Source organism: Chanodichthys erythropterus, chromosome 12 (genome assembly GCF_024489055.1).
Source record: "Chanodichthys erythropterus isolate Z2021 chromosome 12, ASM2448905v1, whole genome shotgun sequence".
Taxonomy (NCBI): domain Eukaryota; kingdom Metazoa; phylum Chordata; class Actinopteri; order Cypriniformes; family Xenocyprididae; genus Chanodichthys; species Chanodichthys erythropterus.
The window spans coordinates 36866100-36885289 of record NC_090232.1 but is presented as its reverse complement, the minus strand read 5'-3'; the positions used below and the strand labels follow the sequence as shown (position 1 = coordinate 36885289).

The window sequence follows — 19190 nt, the reverse complement described above, 5'->3', positions numbered from 1 at the left end:
GTTCTGCTGGTTTCTGTTCATACAATGGAGCTTCAAAAGCATCATCAAATAATGTCATGAAGCTTCTGGAAGTCAGGCTCCATTACTGATATGAACAGAAACCAGCAGGAAAAACTTGACAAATCACCTTTAAGAAATAATGTCTGAATTGATATGTTTGGGTGAACTAACCCTTTATGCCCCCAAATAAAAACTGTATGAAATGTATGTATGCATTTATATTATAGAAGTACCTTGAAAAAGTAAACTTTAAGAAATAACAGCTTTAGCATTTGTACCCAAGACACTAACAAAAAAGGATTTGCAAAAATCAAATTTATATTTGTACATTTGGCAGATGCTTTTATCCAAAGTGACTTACAATGCTCTTATTACAGGGACGATCCCGCTGGAGCAACCTGGAGTAAAGTGTCTCGTTCAAGGACACACTGGTGGTGACGGCTGCAGAGATCGAACCAGCAACTGTCTGCTTACCAGCTCAGTGGTTTAGCCCATTAAACCTCACAAGTAATAAAATTACAAGATAAAGTAGCATGTAATTGTAAAAATATGAAATTAAATATGGCAAGAAACTGAATGCAGGAAGGAAAGAAGGAAATCAAGAAGGAGATCAATGTAACTGTAAAATAAAACATCTACAGTGCAAAAATTATATCAGACAGGTCAGCTAATCACAGGTGACTGTCTCTTTCAAAAGGACTTCCATTCCCTTGTGGTGTCGTCTTTAAATTTTTTATGTTTAAATATATAATAATATAACACAGAATTTGTGCCTTTGCAACTTATAATTAATAATAATAATAATTATATTCACATAAAATTATATATTTATTTATAGGCTACATACATGGAATATACATGCATGGAAAATGAGTCACTCAACCCAGTAGCAGAAAAACAAAAAATAAAATAAAATAAAAAAATAACATCAATTTAAAAAAACTCACTGCTCTTCTGCTATTTAAAACCAATAAAACAGGGTCTCATCAATAAGCACCATTAGGACCAAAGTATTTTACTTTCAGCAGGAACCTCTTGGTTTTAATATCTGGCTTTATAGAGCATATTTGTTTTATTTGACTTTACATAAGGCTGAATAATTTTATTTAAGTGCATCCACAATTTCCCATTAAACACACCTGAATGTCTTTTTAAATGTTCCAACATTTGGTTGCTTGTTCAATATTTGGCTTATACCAAAAACACAAATAGGCTACTGCGTACATGAACATCCCATAGTATTTGCAGTTTTATTGAAACATTAATGAAGGGAGATAACCTCACTTGCTTTCTGTATGATTACTCATATATTCGAGGATAGTACTTCCTGTCTTCTGAGACCTGCATTCAGCAATGAATGCAGTTTAACCAGTTCTAAACTGCTTTTTGTTTTTTGGGGTTTGTTTAGTGAGAATATGAGCCTAAAAACCACCATGCACACATTCTATAGAAAATGCATTTTCCCTCAGTGATCAAAGAATAATTATCAAGTTATCTTGTATAACTACAAACACACCAATACATTAAAAATAGCAAATGCTTTAAGTATTTAATTTCATTAAAAGTGACAAATTGAGAAATATCTCAGCTGGTCTTTCGGTCAATTTAGAGATATATGAAAATTACATTTTGTAAACAGATTTAAAACCAGTGTTGTGATTTATTTAACATTCAAATACCAAAAGTCTGAGAAAACCAGCTACAGATTTCCAAAATGTTTTTACATACCCACTCACTGAAGCCTACAAATATTCCAAAAAGGAGGTAAAAAAGAATTTTACAGAGTCGTGTTATTGTCGCCACTGCAGCGGTCGTTAGAAGCTCCGGTTTTTATAGAAACAGTCAACCGCCTCCGAAATGAGACACAAGGGATGCACATTTATGTCTGCGCATGCGCATTAGGTTGATCCAGCCTGAAAAATACAGTTTTTTGTCATGATTAGAGTGTTTAGAATCTGTTGTCAGATTTCATTGGTGTTTTCAAATATGAAATTTAATCGAAAACTTGCCAAACAGCTTTAGAGAATTTGATGTTTCCCCATTCAAAGAGATAGGAGCTGCACTTGGATGCCCGAGAGGCATTTCAAAGATGGCCGCCGAGTGAAATGACTTGTCTTAAAGGGACTTTGATACAAACTCGTGGGAACTTAATAATATGTTGTGGCCACAAGATATTAATTCGTGGGAACGTGATAATAACTCGTGGCAACGAGATCGTTTTGTCGAGGTAACAATATCCTTATGTCGTGGCCACGCGATGTAAAGTCATGGCCTCGAGATCATATGGTGAGGGAATGATATATTTTTCTCTTGGCCACGACTTCTTTATATTGAGTGAACGACATCTATTTCTCATGGCCACGAGTTAAATGTGTAAACAACCTGTGCTACCATAGCAACCTGGAATTACCAGAAATGGATCATGATAATATTTATTTTTAATTTAGAAAAAGAACAGAATTAAGAAATTATTATATTAAAATAGTGCATATTATATTGCGCGAGATGTTGCTTAGACAGCATTTGAATGAAGTTTATCAATAAATGTTTAAATGTTGTACATTTTAATCCCATCCAACAGTCTTTTAAATCCATTCACTTATAGTTTATTTTTAATTTCATATTTTTATACTATTATTAGTTACATTTGTGCATTTATTTGCTTGGTTTTCCCCTTCATTTTCATTTCATATATATATATATATATATATATATATATATATATATATATATATATATATATATATATATATATACATTCTAAAGTCCCCATGAAATCAAAATAACATTTAGTATATATATATATATATATATATATATATATATATATATATATATATATATATATACAAAAAGCCCCAAAATGTTATTTTGATTTCATGGGGACTTTAGAATGTCGCCAGAAATAGTATGCCACTGGAGGACTTTTATTTTGACCATTCATGTATGATTGTTGTCAGCTTCACAAAGAAATGCGGAAGTGTCCGTGCTGCTGATTAGAATGTTCAATAGAGTACTGACACGTCCGTAAGGTAACGTAATCATAAGTATAATTTGTGTTTGGCTTGTTATAGTAATTCTTTCATTGCTTCGTCCACCTTTAGTGCAGAGAGAATGATCATTGCAGACGCGTTAAATAGACAGTGAAGAGCTTAATCTCATTCATACATTCATCAAGTCGTTCGTTCATTATTTAATTTCTTCATTCTTTATTTCAGTTAGCCAATTCAATAAGCAAATTCTTGTATATTGACAGGTGTAACATTATAGTTATATTTTAGGGGCATATTCCTGTAACGTTAAATGCATTACTATAAGACAGAAATGTCAGCTTTTAGTTTATGAGCTTCTTAGGCTGCAATCACTGTCTAAACATTTTGTGAAAACCTCTTGTTTTTTGGTGATTTTCAGGTGCATTTGAATGATTGTCATTCTCAGACCGGCTTGGTCAGGTCAAAAGAAAGATGGGGCGGCGAAGGAAGAGGGTTGCAACAGGTGATGGGGTACCTAGCCCAAGAAAGGAGGAAAAAGCACCTGCTCCACCACGCAAGGAGAAGAAAAAGAAAACTGACATTGGGAAGGTGTTTATTAATATATCCATCGGTTTGTGTATCTTCAGCCTCATCTGGTTCTTCTATGCCCTTTATATGCGATCATCCTTGGCCAGGAGGGTTGTGACTTTGCACCCTTCTCCACGGGTCTTGGATGCTAATAGCTCAAGTCCTGCTGTGTCTCCTGAAAGATATTGGGGTTCCTATCGACCCCAGGTGTACTTCGGGATGAAAACAAGAAGTCCTAGATCTGTTGTGACAGGTGGGGTGCTTCAGATTCACACCTTGTCTTTAAGCACCATATGCTTTCTTTCTCTATGTCTTTGTGATGTTGTGAGGTTATTACAACCCTGCCTTTTCTTTTGATTTATTTAGGCTTAATGTGGATGCGTCAGTTCACTGATATGGAGGGAAATCTAAGGCACACTTGTGAGCAAGGCAACCATTTGCAGGGCTACGGATGGCTAATGCATGACGGAGTCTCTTTTGGAGTCCAGGAGATTCATGACCGTGATTTCACACTGACCACAGAGTTTGTGAAGCGTATGGGTGGAGATCATGGTGGAGACTGGACTTGGAGGATTACTGCAAAACAACATGTAATGCTTTTACAGTTTTTGTTTAAAAGCCAGCATTATCTGATTTATTATAACAAAATAGAAAAATATAAGGATATTTTATTGTAATATAATAGGAGTAATATAGGTTTTATTATAATACTATATTTAATATATAGTTTTATAATAAATAAAGTAAAAAAAAAATAAAGAAACTTTTTTTTTTTTGCTGTTAGGGGAGCTACCCCACCGTTCTCCAAGTTTCTAAAAAGACAAATTTGATAACGAATACATTAATATTTATTAATTTTGCAACAACAAAAAAATTATAAAATATCTGGCTTAATTTCAAATACATACATGTGAAATTACTAATATTTATTAGATTTTTTAAAGGACATTAAATCAATATGCATGAAGATCACAGTTCTCACAGTCATGGAAAACAATTGGTCATTCCGTATCAAATAATCAAATTTCGCAAACTTCCCTGGCTCAAATTTTTTTTCTGAAGAAAGACAAACATAAATAGTGATGAGATCCAAAATATCAAATGTCATGAATAAATTGAGTAATCCACTATTTTGCATACCTGTAACTCAAGAAGTATTAACAATATCTTAATATGTTATATATATATATATATATATATATATATATATATATATATATATATATATATATATATATATAATTTTCATTTTGAAGGCCCTATATGAATTAATTCCAGATATATTTGGATCTCAAATTGGCTTCAAGAATGAATAGTTAAATTTTACATATTTTCAATGGTCAAAAACCAAATGTGGGCTATATTGCATATAGATGATATTTTTCTCTTTTAAAAGGAAATGTCTGAAGAACAAATAATGTTAAAACTAGACATGTATCTTGTTTCCCTTGATCAAAACAATTGCATAGAACATTCCTGTCTGTAACCATTAATATTCTTTTTCCAAAGTTTGCATGCATGTAACTCAAGAAACAAAAAATATAGAAATATCTCTGTCTGTCTTTGTTTCTGATTGGCAGAGCATTGCTTCCTCAGCTCCAGTGATTTCACTGATGTTCTACACTGCCACGGATATTCAAGGTTCATTGCAGGCTCATGTTGAGGAGAAAAATCGCTTGAGCTCTGTGACAGGAACATCTGAGGAGCTTGGCAACTTCAAGATCACTTTTGGCAAACCCACTGCGGGGGAAGGTGCTGGTGGCAAATATGCCAGGTATCTTACTTTTATGATACACTAGAATCTTATTTAATAAGTAAAAATTATGAACAATTAAAACAGGAAGAAATTTTCAATTTTGAGCAATAATTATTCAGAATAAAAATTTTATAATATTAAATTAAAACCTATGTATTTTAGTATTAAAATAGAAAGTTTTTTTTTTTACAAAAACTAACAAATAAAACATGGAAAGCATTTTTAGTTTTAAAATGTAGTGGATTTCAAAATATAGGAAATCTTTAATTGTTCTCAAACATAAAAGCTTATTAGTAGTATGGTGCTCAGATGGGAAGTGGTGGGTGAGGGGTGTGAGGAAAATTAAAGACATTGAAATTTGCTGTCATATGTTTATGGAAGAGGATTAGGGCCAAGTAATAATAATAAAAAAAACAATCTCAAGATTAAAGTTATTATAATGCAAGATTAAATTTGTTAAATTTTGAGAAAAAAAGTCGAAATACAATGTCGAGAATAAAATCATTACATTTTGAGAATACAGTGATTGTGTTTCAAGAAAAAACTTGTTAAATTTTGAGAAAAAAGTCTAAATAAAATGTCGAGAATAAACACGCATTCAATCCGTGTCATATTTATTGCATACTGATCCTAGAGGAGTTGGATAACTATATATTATAGGCTTTCTTTCAATAACAGAGAAATGCAGCTTTAGCTAATTAGAACTGAATAATAAGTAGCATACGAACTTTAAAGAGAATATGCAAGCAGCTGGGTCTTTCTTAGAAGAAAAAAACAGTACAATTTATGCGATGTAGGCCTACAAGGGATGTGACGATTTCAAAATCTTAGAGTACACGATAATACCTCGGTAAAAAAAAAAAAAATACGGTACAATATTTGTGATATTTAAGAAGACAATGTTTGAACATTACAGTGATGTAGAAATTAAACATGTCATATCCTGTCCTCTTTTCTTTAGTCTCTAATCATAACTGTTGCTTAGAGGTATGAGGTATAGTATGAGATGGGTCAATTTTGGAGACAATTCTGCTATCGTGATACCACAAAATTGATAATACTGTTACTTCCCCAAAACCTACTCATTCTAAAACTCTTAACGAGAAAACGTTTATTAAAAGATTCTGTACACACCTTATTAATAAACCATACTATGTGCAGGTAAGCATGAATTCACCTTAGGCTGAACGAGTGTGTATAGACATTTATCTTTCTGTGTAGGCTATTTAATAAAGTTTGCACATTTACAGTAAAACACAATGACTCCACTTTTTTCATTCTTGAAGTGAACTTTTTGCCTGTATGGTGATTAGATTCACTGTTCACTGCACTGCACTGCTTTGTCCATCGCGCACACACAGAGAGCACACAAATAACTTTTCCTGCACTTGATAGGACAAATACACATCAAAGTATGGCAAAAGTTGGAATCGAGAATCATTATTGAAAGTAAGCCTAAAATATAGCTCGATTAAGTGATCTAACTATGTCATGTCCTCTATCAGCAATGAACACTGATCGAATGTGTTTATTCTTTTTTTTTTTTTTCTTGAAACACGACTTTATTCTCAATTTAGTGGTTTAAAGGGATAGTTCACCCAAAAATGAAAATTTGATGTTTATCTGCTTACCCCAGCGCATCCAAGATGTAGGTGACTTTGTTTCTTCTGTAGAACACAAATTATGATTTTTAACTCCAACCATTGCGGTCTGTCAGTCAAATAATGTGGGTCAATGGGAACTTCTTTTATAACAGTAAATAAAACTTGCTTAGACAAATCCAAATTAAACCCTGCGGCTCGTGACGACACATTGATGTCCTAAGAAACACCACTATGTCCAACTGCGTTCATCACTCGGTTAGTGAGGTCTGATTGCGCTCTGACACTCACTGAAGTATATGCGCGAGACATCACTTCTGTTGTCAGAGCGCAATCAGACCTCACTAACCGAGTGCTGAACGCATTTGGACATAGTGGTGTTTTAGAGGTAAAAATTATATAAATACTGTTCAGTTTCTCACACAAACCGATCGTTTCATGTCTTAGGACATTAATGTGTGGTCACGAGCCGCAGGGTTTAATTTGGATTTGTCTAAGCAAGTTTTATTTATTCTTATAAAAGAAGTTCCCATTGACCCACATTATAAGACTGACAGACCGCAACGGTTGGAGTTAAAAATCATCATTTGTGTTCTACTGGAGAAACAAAGTCACCTACATCTTGAATGCCCTGGGGGTAAGCAGATAAACACCAAATTTTCATTTTTGGGTGAACTATCCCTTTAATTTTAAGTTTATTTTGGCTTTTTTTCTCAGAATTTAACTTTTTTTTTTTTCTCAAAACATGACTTCATTCTCAATTTAGTGAGTTTATTCTCAACATTTTATTTAGACTTTTTCTCAATTCAACAGTTATTTTCTCGAAACGCTTTTATTCTCAAAATTTATTGATTTTATGTTGACTATATGGCGAGTTTAATCTCGCATTATAATGACTTTAATCTCGAAATGGTTTTATTATTTTATTTCTTGGCCCTAATCCTCTTCCGAATATGTTACTTCAACAAGTTACTGTATTGTTTTACTCTTTTTATTTTCAGATATAATTACCTGCAAACTAGGAGCCCTGGCCTTGATAAGCTGACAGACATAGTGAAGAACAGCCTGAATCACAAATTTGTCTTCAGTCCACCCAAAGGTGAAAAAAGATCTTATTTTGCCGTGGATTCTTACAAAGTCACTAACCACCAGAATCAACAGAAAGATCCCAAGATGGAGAGTGATTTTGTGTTGCATCAGGTGACCGTTCAAACCCCTTTTCAGATTGAAGTTTTGTTTGAGTCCGGAAGCTTCCGGGAACGACCGAATCAACTTGTGGGCTCAGTGCTTACAGACGAGCTGGAGAAGCGTAAGATGGCATTTGATGAGAAGTTTGAGAGTACATTTGGCCTCCAAGCAAAAGGATTCACATCTTCACAGATCGAATTTGCCAAGGCAGCTTTAAGCAACATGCTTGGTGGCATGGGATATTTCTTTGGACAGTCTGTTGTACAGTCGGTTTATAATGAGCACCCTGTGCTTTACCCTGAGGGGCCACTGTTTACGGCAGTACCATCGCGATCTTTCTTTCCAAGGGGCTTTCTTTGGGACGAAGGTTTTCATCAACTTCTCCTCAACAAATGGGACAGTCAGTTAACACAGGAGGTCATTGCGCACTGGCTCGATCTTATCAACGTAGAGGGCTGGATCCCACGTGAACAAATCTTGGATGATGAAGCACGCAGCAAAGTACCGTCCGAGTTTATAGTGCAGCACAATGAAAACGCAAACCCTCCCACGCTCTTCCTGGCCCTACAGGAGTTGCTGGAGAAGCGGGATGCTCAACCAGAGTTGTTGTCCTCTCAGACCATGCTTCCTTTCTTGAAAAGGTTGTACCCAAGACTACAGATTTGGTTTGAGTGGTTTAACGCCACACAAGCCGGACCCATCGCGAACTCCTACCGCTGGCGAGGCAGGGACAAAGACACCAACCTTTTCCTAAATCCCAAGACCCTGACTTCTGGCCTGGATGACTACCCACGGGCCTCCCACCCATCTGCTGATGAGAGGCATGTAGACTTGTATTGCTGGATGACCCTCGCCTCTGGCATCATGGCGAATGTGGCACGTATACTTGGGGAACCCCATCAGGTGTACGAGAACACCCATCGTACGCTCAGCAATAACAATCTGTTAAACGAACTGCACTGGTCCGAGAATCTGCACACCTTCAGTGATTACGGCAATCACACCCAGGCGGTCTCGCTTCAGCAGGAGAAAGTGTTTGTGCCTCCTGGACAACCACGGCACCAGTTCCCGGTCTCACGGTTGGTTCGCTCTGTTCGCAGAGCCCCTAAGCTGCAGTACGTGAATGCATTAGGCTACGTTAGCCTTTTTCCATTCTTGCTTCATATTTTGACACCAGACTCGCCAAAAATGGAGCATATTTTGCGAGACATTCAAGACCCTGAACGCCTTTGGACGCCCTATGGCCTGCGCTCACTCTCGCGTGCAGATCCCCTATATATGAAGAGGAACACGGAACACGATGCCCCCTACTGGCGAGGACCGATCTGGATCAACATTAACTACTTGGCTGTTAGAGCACTGCATCACTATGGCAGCATAGAAGGGCCATACAAAGAGAAGGCAGCTACCCTCTACCAAGAGCTCAGGACTAACCTCATAAATAACGTTTACAAGCAGTATCTGGAAACGGGATACATCTGGGAACAGTACAGTGATAGCACTGGACGAGGGCAGGGTAGCCACCCGTTTACTGGCTGGTCGGCTCTGACTGTACTGATAATGGCTGAAGAGTATTGAAAATCAGTACCAGGCCAGAATCAGAATAAATCATGATGCTCAATTGGTGCCATATGTTTGTTACTACAAAGTGTATTTCATTTTTACATAATTTAGATAATTGGTGGATTTTTTTTTTATTTTATTTGCTCTTTTAATTTAATAATCAAGAGCCCTGTTTAAATATTTAAATTTTATGTCTGGTTTAATGTGATTATATCCTCAGGTTTGAAGAGCCGTGAGCTTTTTCTGGATCAGACAAAACAATATCATATGTTTGAACCAGGAGAAGACTGTGCACTTTTTTTGGTCCATTTCTGTTTGGCTTCATTTAAAAGAATAAATTGAAATCTTCTTATAAAATCTTTCTTTAGTTGAAATGAATCTTGTACTTAAATATTCAAATCACATCTCTTTATGGATTTTTTTTAAAGCATTGTGTGATTTATTTTTTTTATTTTTTATTTTTTATTACTCTGATTATAGCCAGGATTTGCTTCTTTGTACTGTATGTAATTCATGTGTTTGAATATAAATTTAATTGGCCACACCTCATGGGAAGTTGAATTGCAATAACAGAGGAATATACTGAATTGCAATCTATAATGTTCATAAGGTCTACAGACCTTTAAACTTCAAGGCTTTTTTTCTTCAGTTTTCAAACAAGGCTCTGTCAAGCGAACATTCAAAGTGAGTCTTGACAATTACAGTTAAACTAAATTAAATTCAGTTTAATTTTAGTTAGCTGTAATATTTACCCAAAAAAAATGTCTGTTCATGTACTAAATACAACAAAAATTCAAGTTAGCTTTAAATATTAAAGTTGCTTTTGTATTGTTGCAGGAAAGTATATATACTGTGTAGTCTGTGTCTCTACTCTCTACATGTATTTTTATTCTGTTTCAGGTAGACAGTCTCAGTTTTCATTGTATCGTAGATATTAGTGAACATAAGGTAAGTGTCTGTGTAGAAATCCAGTCAGCATTTCATGCCACATGGTCAAATGAAGACCAGTGTTTACACCTTTACATAAAGAGTGAGATTCATTGAACTGCTTCATGAACACTGAAGCTACAAGTCTTAATACAGTCTGTTTTTAGAGAGTACTTAATGGTGCCATTTTAAAAAGGGTTTAACAATAAGGATGGCCTGATGAACCAGTTTCAGTGTGAGAGCATTTCAGGCCAGCTGAAAGATCACCTGGCCAGTTTTCTGTTGCCATGGAAACTTTCACATTAATTAATCTTGTACATCCATTTTTTAAGACATATGTTGTATATGCCCTGTATTCTACATTTCTGTTGCAAATTCTGATGATTTGTCACCAAGATAATGTAATACAGAAGTGTAATATATAGTATCACAGAGAAGTGAGTACACCCCTCACATTTTTGTAAATATTTTATTATATCTTTTCATGTGACAACACTGAAGAAATGACACTTTGCTACAATGTAAAGTAGTGAGTGTACAGCTTGTATAACAGTATAAATTTGCTGTCGCCTCAAAATAACTCAACACACAGCCATTAATGTCTAAACCACTGGCCACAAGAGTGAGTACACACCTTAGTGAAAATGTCCAAATTGGGTCAAATTAGCCATTTTCTCTCCCCACTGTCATGTGACTCGTTAGTGTTACAAGGTCTTAGGTGTGAAAGGGGAGCAGGTGTGTTAAATTTGGTTTTATCGCTCTCATTCTCTCAGTGGAAGTTCAACATGGCACCTCATGGCAAAGAACTCTGAGGATCTGAAAAAAATAATTGTTGCTCAACATAAAGATGGCGTAGGCTATAAGAAGATTGCCAAGACCCTGAAACTGAGCTGCAGCATGGTGGCCAAGATCATACAGCGGTTTAACAGGACAGGTTCCACTCAGAAAAGGCCTCGCCATGGTCGACCAAAGAAGTTGAGTGTACGTGCTCATCATCATATCCAGAGGTTTTGTTTGGGAAATCGACATATGAGGTTGAAGGGGTGGGGGGTCAGTCTGTCAGTGCTCAGACCATACGCCGCACACTGCATCTAAATGGTCTGAATGGCTGTCGTCACAGAAGGAAGCCTCTTCTAAAGATGATGCACAAGAAAGCCTGCAAACAGTTTGCTGAAGACAAGCAAACTAAGGACATGGATTATTAGAACCATGTCCTGTGGTCTGATGAGACCAAGATAAACTTATTTGGTTCAGATGGTGTCAAGTGTGTGTGGCGGCAACCAGGTGAGGAGTACAAAGACAAGTGTGTCTTGCCTTCAGTCAAGCATGGTGGTGGGAGTGTCATGGTCTGGGGCTGCATGAGTGCTGCCGGCACTGGGGAGCTACAGTTCATTGAGGGAACCATGAATGAGTAGAGCATGATCCCTTCCCCTTGTAGACTTGTAGGCTGCAGGGCAGTATTCCAACATGACAACGACCCCAAACACACCTCCAAGATGACCACTGCCTTGCTAAAGAAGCTGAGGGTAAAGGTGATGGGCTGGCCAAGTATGTCTCCAGACCTAAACACTATTGAGCATCTGTGGGGCATCCTCAGATGGAAGGTGGAGGAGCACAAGGTCTCTAACATCCACCAGCTCCGTGAAGTCTTCATGGAGGACATTCAAAATGGCGCCGCTGAGTTCGGACGCCGTCCAGGCCGCTCCACGTAGATTGTGTTTTTATTTATTTCTGTATTTTATTTTGCTCTCTTTTTTTACTTATCGTCTGCACTGATCACTTACGACAAAGGAATACTTTTGGATATTGGTTATTGTTTCACTAACCGGTTTCCGGACACTTTATTGCTTAATCCATCATGGCCATCCGAGATTCTCCGGAACGCCGAGAGGAACCACGGCCAATTGAATAATCACCTGAGGCGACGGCCTAAGAAACATCGCGGGAAATGCGCTGGGATCCGCAACAGACTAAGAAAAAGAGCTCACAGTCCTCCTCTGCCGAGCATTTTGCTCGCTAATGTCCAATCTCTGGTGAATAAGATGGACGATCTTAGAGCCAGGATAAGTTTCCAACGGGACATAAGGGACTGCAACATCTTTTTTTGTCTGAAACCTGGCTTACGCCCTCTGTCCCGGATACCGTTGTACGGATGGACAGAACAGCTGAGGCCGGTAAATCTAAAGGCGGAGGAGTGTGCTTTATGATTAATAAGAAATGGTGTGATCCCAGGAATATTTCTATTCTGTCGCGCTCCTGTTCGCCTCATTTGGAACATCTATCTATCATTTGCCGTCCATTCTACCTGCCCCGGGAGTTCTCATCAATTATTGCTACTGTTGTTTATATTCCACCACAAGCAGATACTGGCTTGGCCTTGTTTAAACTCCACGATGTGCTCAGCGGCTACATTAATAAACATCCTGATGCTGCTGTTGTCATCGCGGGTGATTTTAACAGGGCCAACCTCAGGCAGGTTATGCCGAACCTATACCAATATGTATCCTGTCCAACTAGAGGACCGAATACACTTGATCATTGTTACTCTCAACTTAAGAATGCCTATAAAGCTCGCTTATCACCAGCTTTTGGCAAATCGGACCATGCTGCCATTTTTCTCACACCGGAATATAAACAAAGGCTTGTTCAGGAACCCCCGGTGCAGAGGGCGGTAACGCGCTGGACCGCCGATTCAGAAGCTATGCTACAGTCGGCACTTGACGATGTAGACTGGGACATGTTTCGATCGAGTTCCTCTGATGTCAGTGAGTTCACGGATGTTGCATTAAGTTTTGTAAACATGCTAACTGAACAAGCTACGGACACTATAGTTGTAAGGACTTTTTCAAATCAGAAACCGTGGATGGACAGAACTATCCGTGTTGCAGTAAGCAAACGTACTGCTGCATTTAACGCCGGGCTCGAGTCGGGGAACATGAGTGAGTACAAAACAGCGTGCTATGCTCTCCGACGGGCAGTAAGAGCCGCCAAACACCGATACAAGGAACGCATAGAGTCACATTTTCAGCTAAATGACTCCCGACGTATGTGGCAAGGACTAAGAACTATCTGTGCCTTTGGAAACAAATCCTCTGTAGCTGTGAGAGCAGAACCGTCGCTGGCTGACGAGTTAAATTCTTTTTATGGCCGTTTTGAATGCAACCGTGACAACGCGAGTCTGCCAATCTGCGTGTCAGGGAGCGGCAGTCAGGGCGGCGATAACTATGTGGTCACCGTGTCTGAGGATGAGGTTCGGAGGGCCCTAAAGCGAGTGAATGTCAGGAAAGCAGCAGGTCCCGATGGGATTCTTGGCCGTGTTCTAAGGACCTGTGCTGACCAGCTCGCTGGTTTGTTTACATCTATTTTTAATGAGTCCCTTGCTACCTCAGTAGTTCCCACTGTTTTTAAAAAATCAGTTATTATTCCTGTGCCCAAGAATAATAACCCTTCGTGTCTGAACGACTATCGTCCGGTTGCCCTCACGTCAATAGTCATGAAGGTCTTTGAGAAACTTATAAAGAGCAATATCTGTTCTTCCATTCCTGACACTCTGGATCCTCTTCAATTCGCTTATCGCTCAAATAGATCCACTGATGATGCCATCTCTCACATCTTGCACTCTTCCCTTGAGCATATTGACAGCAGTAAGGGGAATTATGTAAGGCTGCTGTTTGTTGACTATAGTTCTGCTTTTAATACTATTGTTCCCACTAAGCTAGTTTTTAAACTTATGAACCTTGGCCTGAACTCCGCACTATGCAACTGGATTCTTGATTTCCTCACTGGCAGACCTCAAGTGGTAAAGGTCGGTCAGTATACCTCTAACTCCATCACACTGAACGTGGGAGCTCCACAGGGCTGTGTCCTGAGTCCCTTGCTCTATTCTCTCTACACGCATGATTGTGTGTCTTCCCATAGCTCTACATCTATTATTAAATTTGCTGATGACACTGTGATTTTGGGCCTTATTTCCAATAATAGTGAAGCTGCTTATTTGGATGAGGTAGAGAAACTCACATCATGGTGCCAGGACAATTGTCTCTCTATGAATGTGCGTAAAACTAAAGAGCTAATTGTGGACTTTAGGAAGAGATATCAGCAGCCTTACACTCCTCTTATGATTAATGGGACCCCTGTGGAGAGGGTGAGTAGTTTCAAGTACCTTGGTGTAAACATCTCCGAGGATCTGACTTGGACTACCCACATTCAAACTCAGGTTAAGAAAGCCAGACAAAGACTGTACCATCTGCGACAGCTGAGGAAATTCAGAGTCTCACCAGCGATTCAGAAAACTTTCTATGTAGGGGCCATCGAAAGTGTATTGACTCAGGGTATTTCAGTGTGGTATGGGAACAGTTCTAGTCAAGATTGTAAAGCCCTGCATAGAGTTGTGCGCTTAGCTGAGCGCATTTCAGGCTCTGCTTTTCCCTCTTTGGAGGACATCTATCTTAAACGCTGTAAAAGTAGAGCTGTTAAAATTTTTAAGGACACAAAACACCCTGGCAACTTTCTTTTCATTTTGTTGCCATCTGGTAAGCGCTTTCGTAGCTTGATGGCAAAAACTGAAAGATTTAGGAGGAGCTTTTTTCCCCAGGCCATCAGATTTCTAAATTCAAGCACACCGTTTTTAACTTGTATATGATTGTGATGCTGTCAAGTATAAACTCTGCACAATTTGTTGCACATTATATTTCTTTGTACATTTTGCTTTTGATAATATTTATTAGTCTATAGTATATTGTAATATAGTATATTGTATTGTATAAGTTCATCATTTTTATTTGGTTTTTCATATTCTTTTGTATAATTTTCTTGTTTGTACTCTTAATATTTGCATTGCCTGTGGAGCGGACCTGTTTTACATTTCACTGCTGGTCATATGTTCCATATAACCATGTACGTGACGAATAATAAAAGTCAAGTCAAGGAAGAGGACTCTAGTGGCAACCTGTGAAGCTCTGGTGAACTCCATGCCCAAGAGGGTTAAGGCAGTGCTGAAAAATAATGGTGGCCACACAAAATATTGACACTTTGGGCCCAATTTGAAGATTTTCAATTAGGGGTGTATTCACTTTTGTGGCCAGCGGTTTAGACATTAATAGCTGTGTGTTAAGTTATTTTGAAGGGACAGCAAATTTAGACTGTTATACAAGCTGTACACTCACTACATTGTAGCAAAGTGTCATTTCTTTAGTGATGTCACATGAAAAGATTTGATAGTTGACTTCATTCATTGGAAGTCTCTGTAAGAATGTGCTTAAAACTACAAATCAATAAATAACTTTTTGCATCACAATCAATTGTTTTACAGAAAAATGTACAGCTTCCCAGGAGCAATACATGAATAAAAAAAAAAAGTGAAATAAAATATATTTTTTTTTATATAAAATATAAATATTAATTTAAAAACAATTTAGCTATTTCTAGCATTTAACTATTTCTTGCAAATATAAAATGTATATTGCTTAAAAAAAAAAAAGAAGAACAAATAAGCAATAAAAATCTGAACTACCGGCCCGAATGAAAAAAAAAAAAGTTTTGTTGACCTATGTTTTTTGTCTAGCTTGAGTTTAAAAACACAAAACTGTGACGGAGTAATTATGTAGCATGACTTAAAACAATTATGATTTTCTGGTAGTATTTAAACCAGAACAGGCTTCCTGCTTTCATTCAGGTGAGTTGCAGCATCTGTAGGCAGTGCTGGGGAAATTTACTTTTAAAATTAATGCTTTAAAATTAATGCAGTTTTGAGGAATACTGAATGTTTTCGTGCTAGTGAGATGAGTAAATGCATGTTCACATTTAGTCTAGAACTACAATAACCATCATGTTCACACAGCAATCACAACACCTCTGCACTTTATTTCTCTCAACATGGGGACAGGAAAGCTGTCAGTCAATAAATGTGGAAAAGCAACTTGTTGTAAATTGAAAAAGTAATGCTTTACTAGTTAGGCGACTTGAAAAGTAATCTGATTATGTAACTCAAGTTACTTGTAATGAGTTACCCCCAACACTGTCTTTAGGTATCAACATAATTGATACAAATATATATTAGTGTATTTAACTGCTGTTGCTTACTTAAGGTGTGTTATACACCTCTTGTCATTCATTATGTATGCTTACACTGAAGCAACACTGTTGGGAGGCCTCGAAGAGGAAAGGTAGGCAAGCTTGTTGATTAATCATGATTGTTTTAGTGTATTGTTGATGATGATCGGAGGGAAAGTTCAAAAGTGTTGACATCCCTCTGTTTACACACTCTTGGTTTCGTCAACAGTGTTTTGGAGACTTAAGCCTGTTGATGAGTCATGCTGTATTTGGTGTTTTAATTATTATTTTTTACTTTACCATCTTTTCAGAACCATGTGACAACGTCAGCAATCTGATGGTTGATCAGAAAACAGATAAACACACATCTTCCTCTATATTTGTATTCCCCTTGGGCATCATAGCATGTGTGCCCTCATAGCTATTGCCATTTGAAATGCATCTCCCAGCCTTTGTAGTTTTTGGTTGTTCAGTGTGACTAAAACACTCAATGCGCAATCCCCCTCCCTCCCCTCAGACCCACGGTACAATGGGATAATAGCCAAAACAGCATTAGTGAGATCTAACGCACAGGCATAAATAGATGAGTCAGAGTTCCTCCATTTGCGCATTGATGAGATCCTGAGCCTCTGTTTGCATCCATTGGTAAGAGTAGTTGGGGCATATTTACGTGAGTCACACTTTCTTTTGCCCCGTAATGGGACAATTATTGCATTAAATTCTCAAAGCTTCCTGTGTTATGAAGTGTGAAGGATTCATTTTCTGATTATATCAACTGAAGGATAAGAATGGAGCTGTTCATTCACACCTCGTTCAGTCAAGCTCTAAAGAATCAATATTATAGTGTAGAGAGTGTAATAATGGCATACGACTGCTAGGGGGAGCCATTTAGTCACGCTCTGTGCGTCAAAAGAAATGATTTTGTGACGCCAGGTCTGACAGTGCTGCCTTTAAACAGGCTGTCAACTATAGAAGACTTGTCAATTAAACCTCTTTACATTCTTTCAGTCCTTCCACTATCGTTAACCAAACAGATTCTGACATTGTCATCTCAGGCCCTCAGCTGTGTTGTCTTGATTTTGTGTGGAATGTAGTGAGTGTGGTTCACAGTGCCAGTGGGTAAAATCATGTGTTTGTTATCCCTGACAGCGTTCTTTCCATCTGTCATTAGCACTTGTTACCTCAGTGAGTCGGGTGGTGATGTAATCGCTGATACAGTGACGTTCAATGGCGAACATCTCCCACCGCCACAGGCTGATATGCATCCCATGGGAGCTTGAGTTGCTGATCAACAAGCACATGCAAGCATTCACCCTTTAGCAGTGCAACCATCAAATCCCATCCGCTATCGTCTTTTCCCCTCTCTGTTCAAATTCTTTTTTTCCCACTTCCTCCCCCTCCTGTAGCCTTTGGAGCTTGCTCATAATCTACAGCGTAACCTCCAGACACCACTCTCACGCACTCAATTCTAGGGCCGCGGCCCCAGTGCCACTCACCCCGAAACCCAACCTCCCGCAGCCAACGCTGGTCTGTGTGGAGATTATGTAAGCCTGCCTCTATAAATAGTGGTGCCCGGGATCTTTTGTCTTTACCTGCTCGCTCTTAGCCCAACAGTTTTATTTCTGGAGAGCTTGTGGAAGCAGTGCCATGCAGTGCGCCTGTTACCATAGTTACTTATGTTAGCGAGGAAAGGGAGAGAGAGACGCCACATTCTTATTTTGTTTCCTCATAGCAGCAGTGCAATCTGTTTGAATAGACTCATCCCTTTTCAGTCTGTAGTTGTCCCTCAGAAAAGGTGATGAATTCTTTTATAGGCTTTTATTGAATCACCTTGGTGGGGTCAGTCGTTATGAAGTCTGCCTGGTGAAGAAATACGCAGTGCTAACTGCTCGAATTACACAGTAGGAAGAGAACTGCCATGCGAGTGCATGATGAGTTTGTTGATTTCTCCAAATGGCTCAGGTGGCAGCTTGGGAGTTGAGGCAAAAGTAATGGGCCTCATCCCCATAACAAGCAAGAGCGCTAAAACATTGAGCACCCTGCTGCGTAACATGAAGTGAGCCCTGTCGCTGTGGTGCTAAGCTAATTTATCCTCATTTATTGTGATTAGATAACTCCAGGTATCTGGAGGAGAGCCAGATTGGCCTGCTGGTGTGCTCTGTAGCTGTGGCTCAGAGTAGAGAAGAGGTTGCTGGGAATGTGGGGGAGTCAGTCAGAGCGGGCGGGGAACTGCTGGAACCCTCCGCAGTCACGATCAGGAAGAAAGCCGAAGCTCCGGCCCCTCCCTGCCTGAAAGGCGAGGATGGCTGTCCGGGGACAAGGGTGGGCGAGCACAAGGGTGTATTTCTGGAACTGCAAGGGAAACCTGCAGCTCGCTGAGTGGGGTTTTGGTTGTGCAATCGGGCTTCCCTAACCCCACTCCCACACTCCGTAGACGGAGGAGAGCGATAAGTCGCTGGTTCAAAAGAGACATGCTTTCTGAAAGGGGTTTAAGCACTGGAGCATAGTCATGCATGGGATTGTGAGTGAAAGGGAAAAAGAAGG

At 38.7% G+C, this 19190-nt stretch overlaps 1 protein-coding gene across 1 annotated transcript; it reads left to right on the top strand.

Moving 5' to 3' along the window:
* Positions 1–2966: 2966 nt before the first annotated feature.
* mogs (mannosyl-oligosaccharide glucosidase) lies at positions 2967–10655 on the top strand. The gene is made up of 5 exons (XM_067404399.1): positions 2967–3032; positions 3412–3813; positions 3927–4150; positions 5141–5334; positions 7919–10655. The coding sequence occupies exons 2-5, from the start codon at positions 3465–3467 to the stop codon at positions 9681–9683; spliced, it is 2532 nt and encodes an 843-aa protein (XP_067260500.1). The 5' UTR covers positions 2967–3032; positions 3412–3464; the 3' UTR covers positions 9684–10655.
* Positions 10656–19190: the final 8535 nt, after the last annotated feature.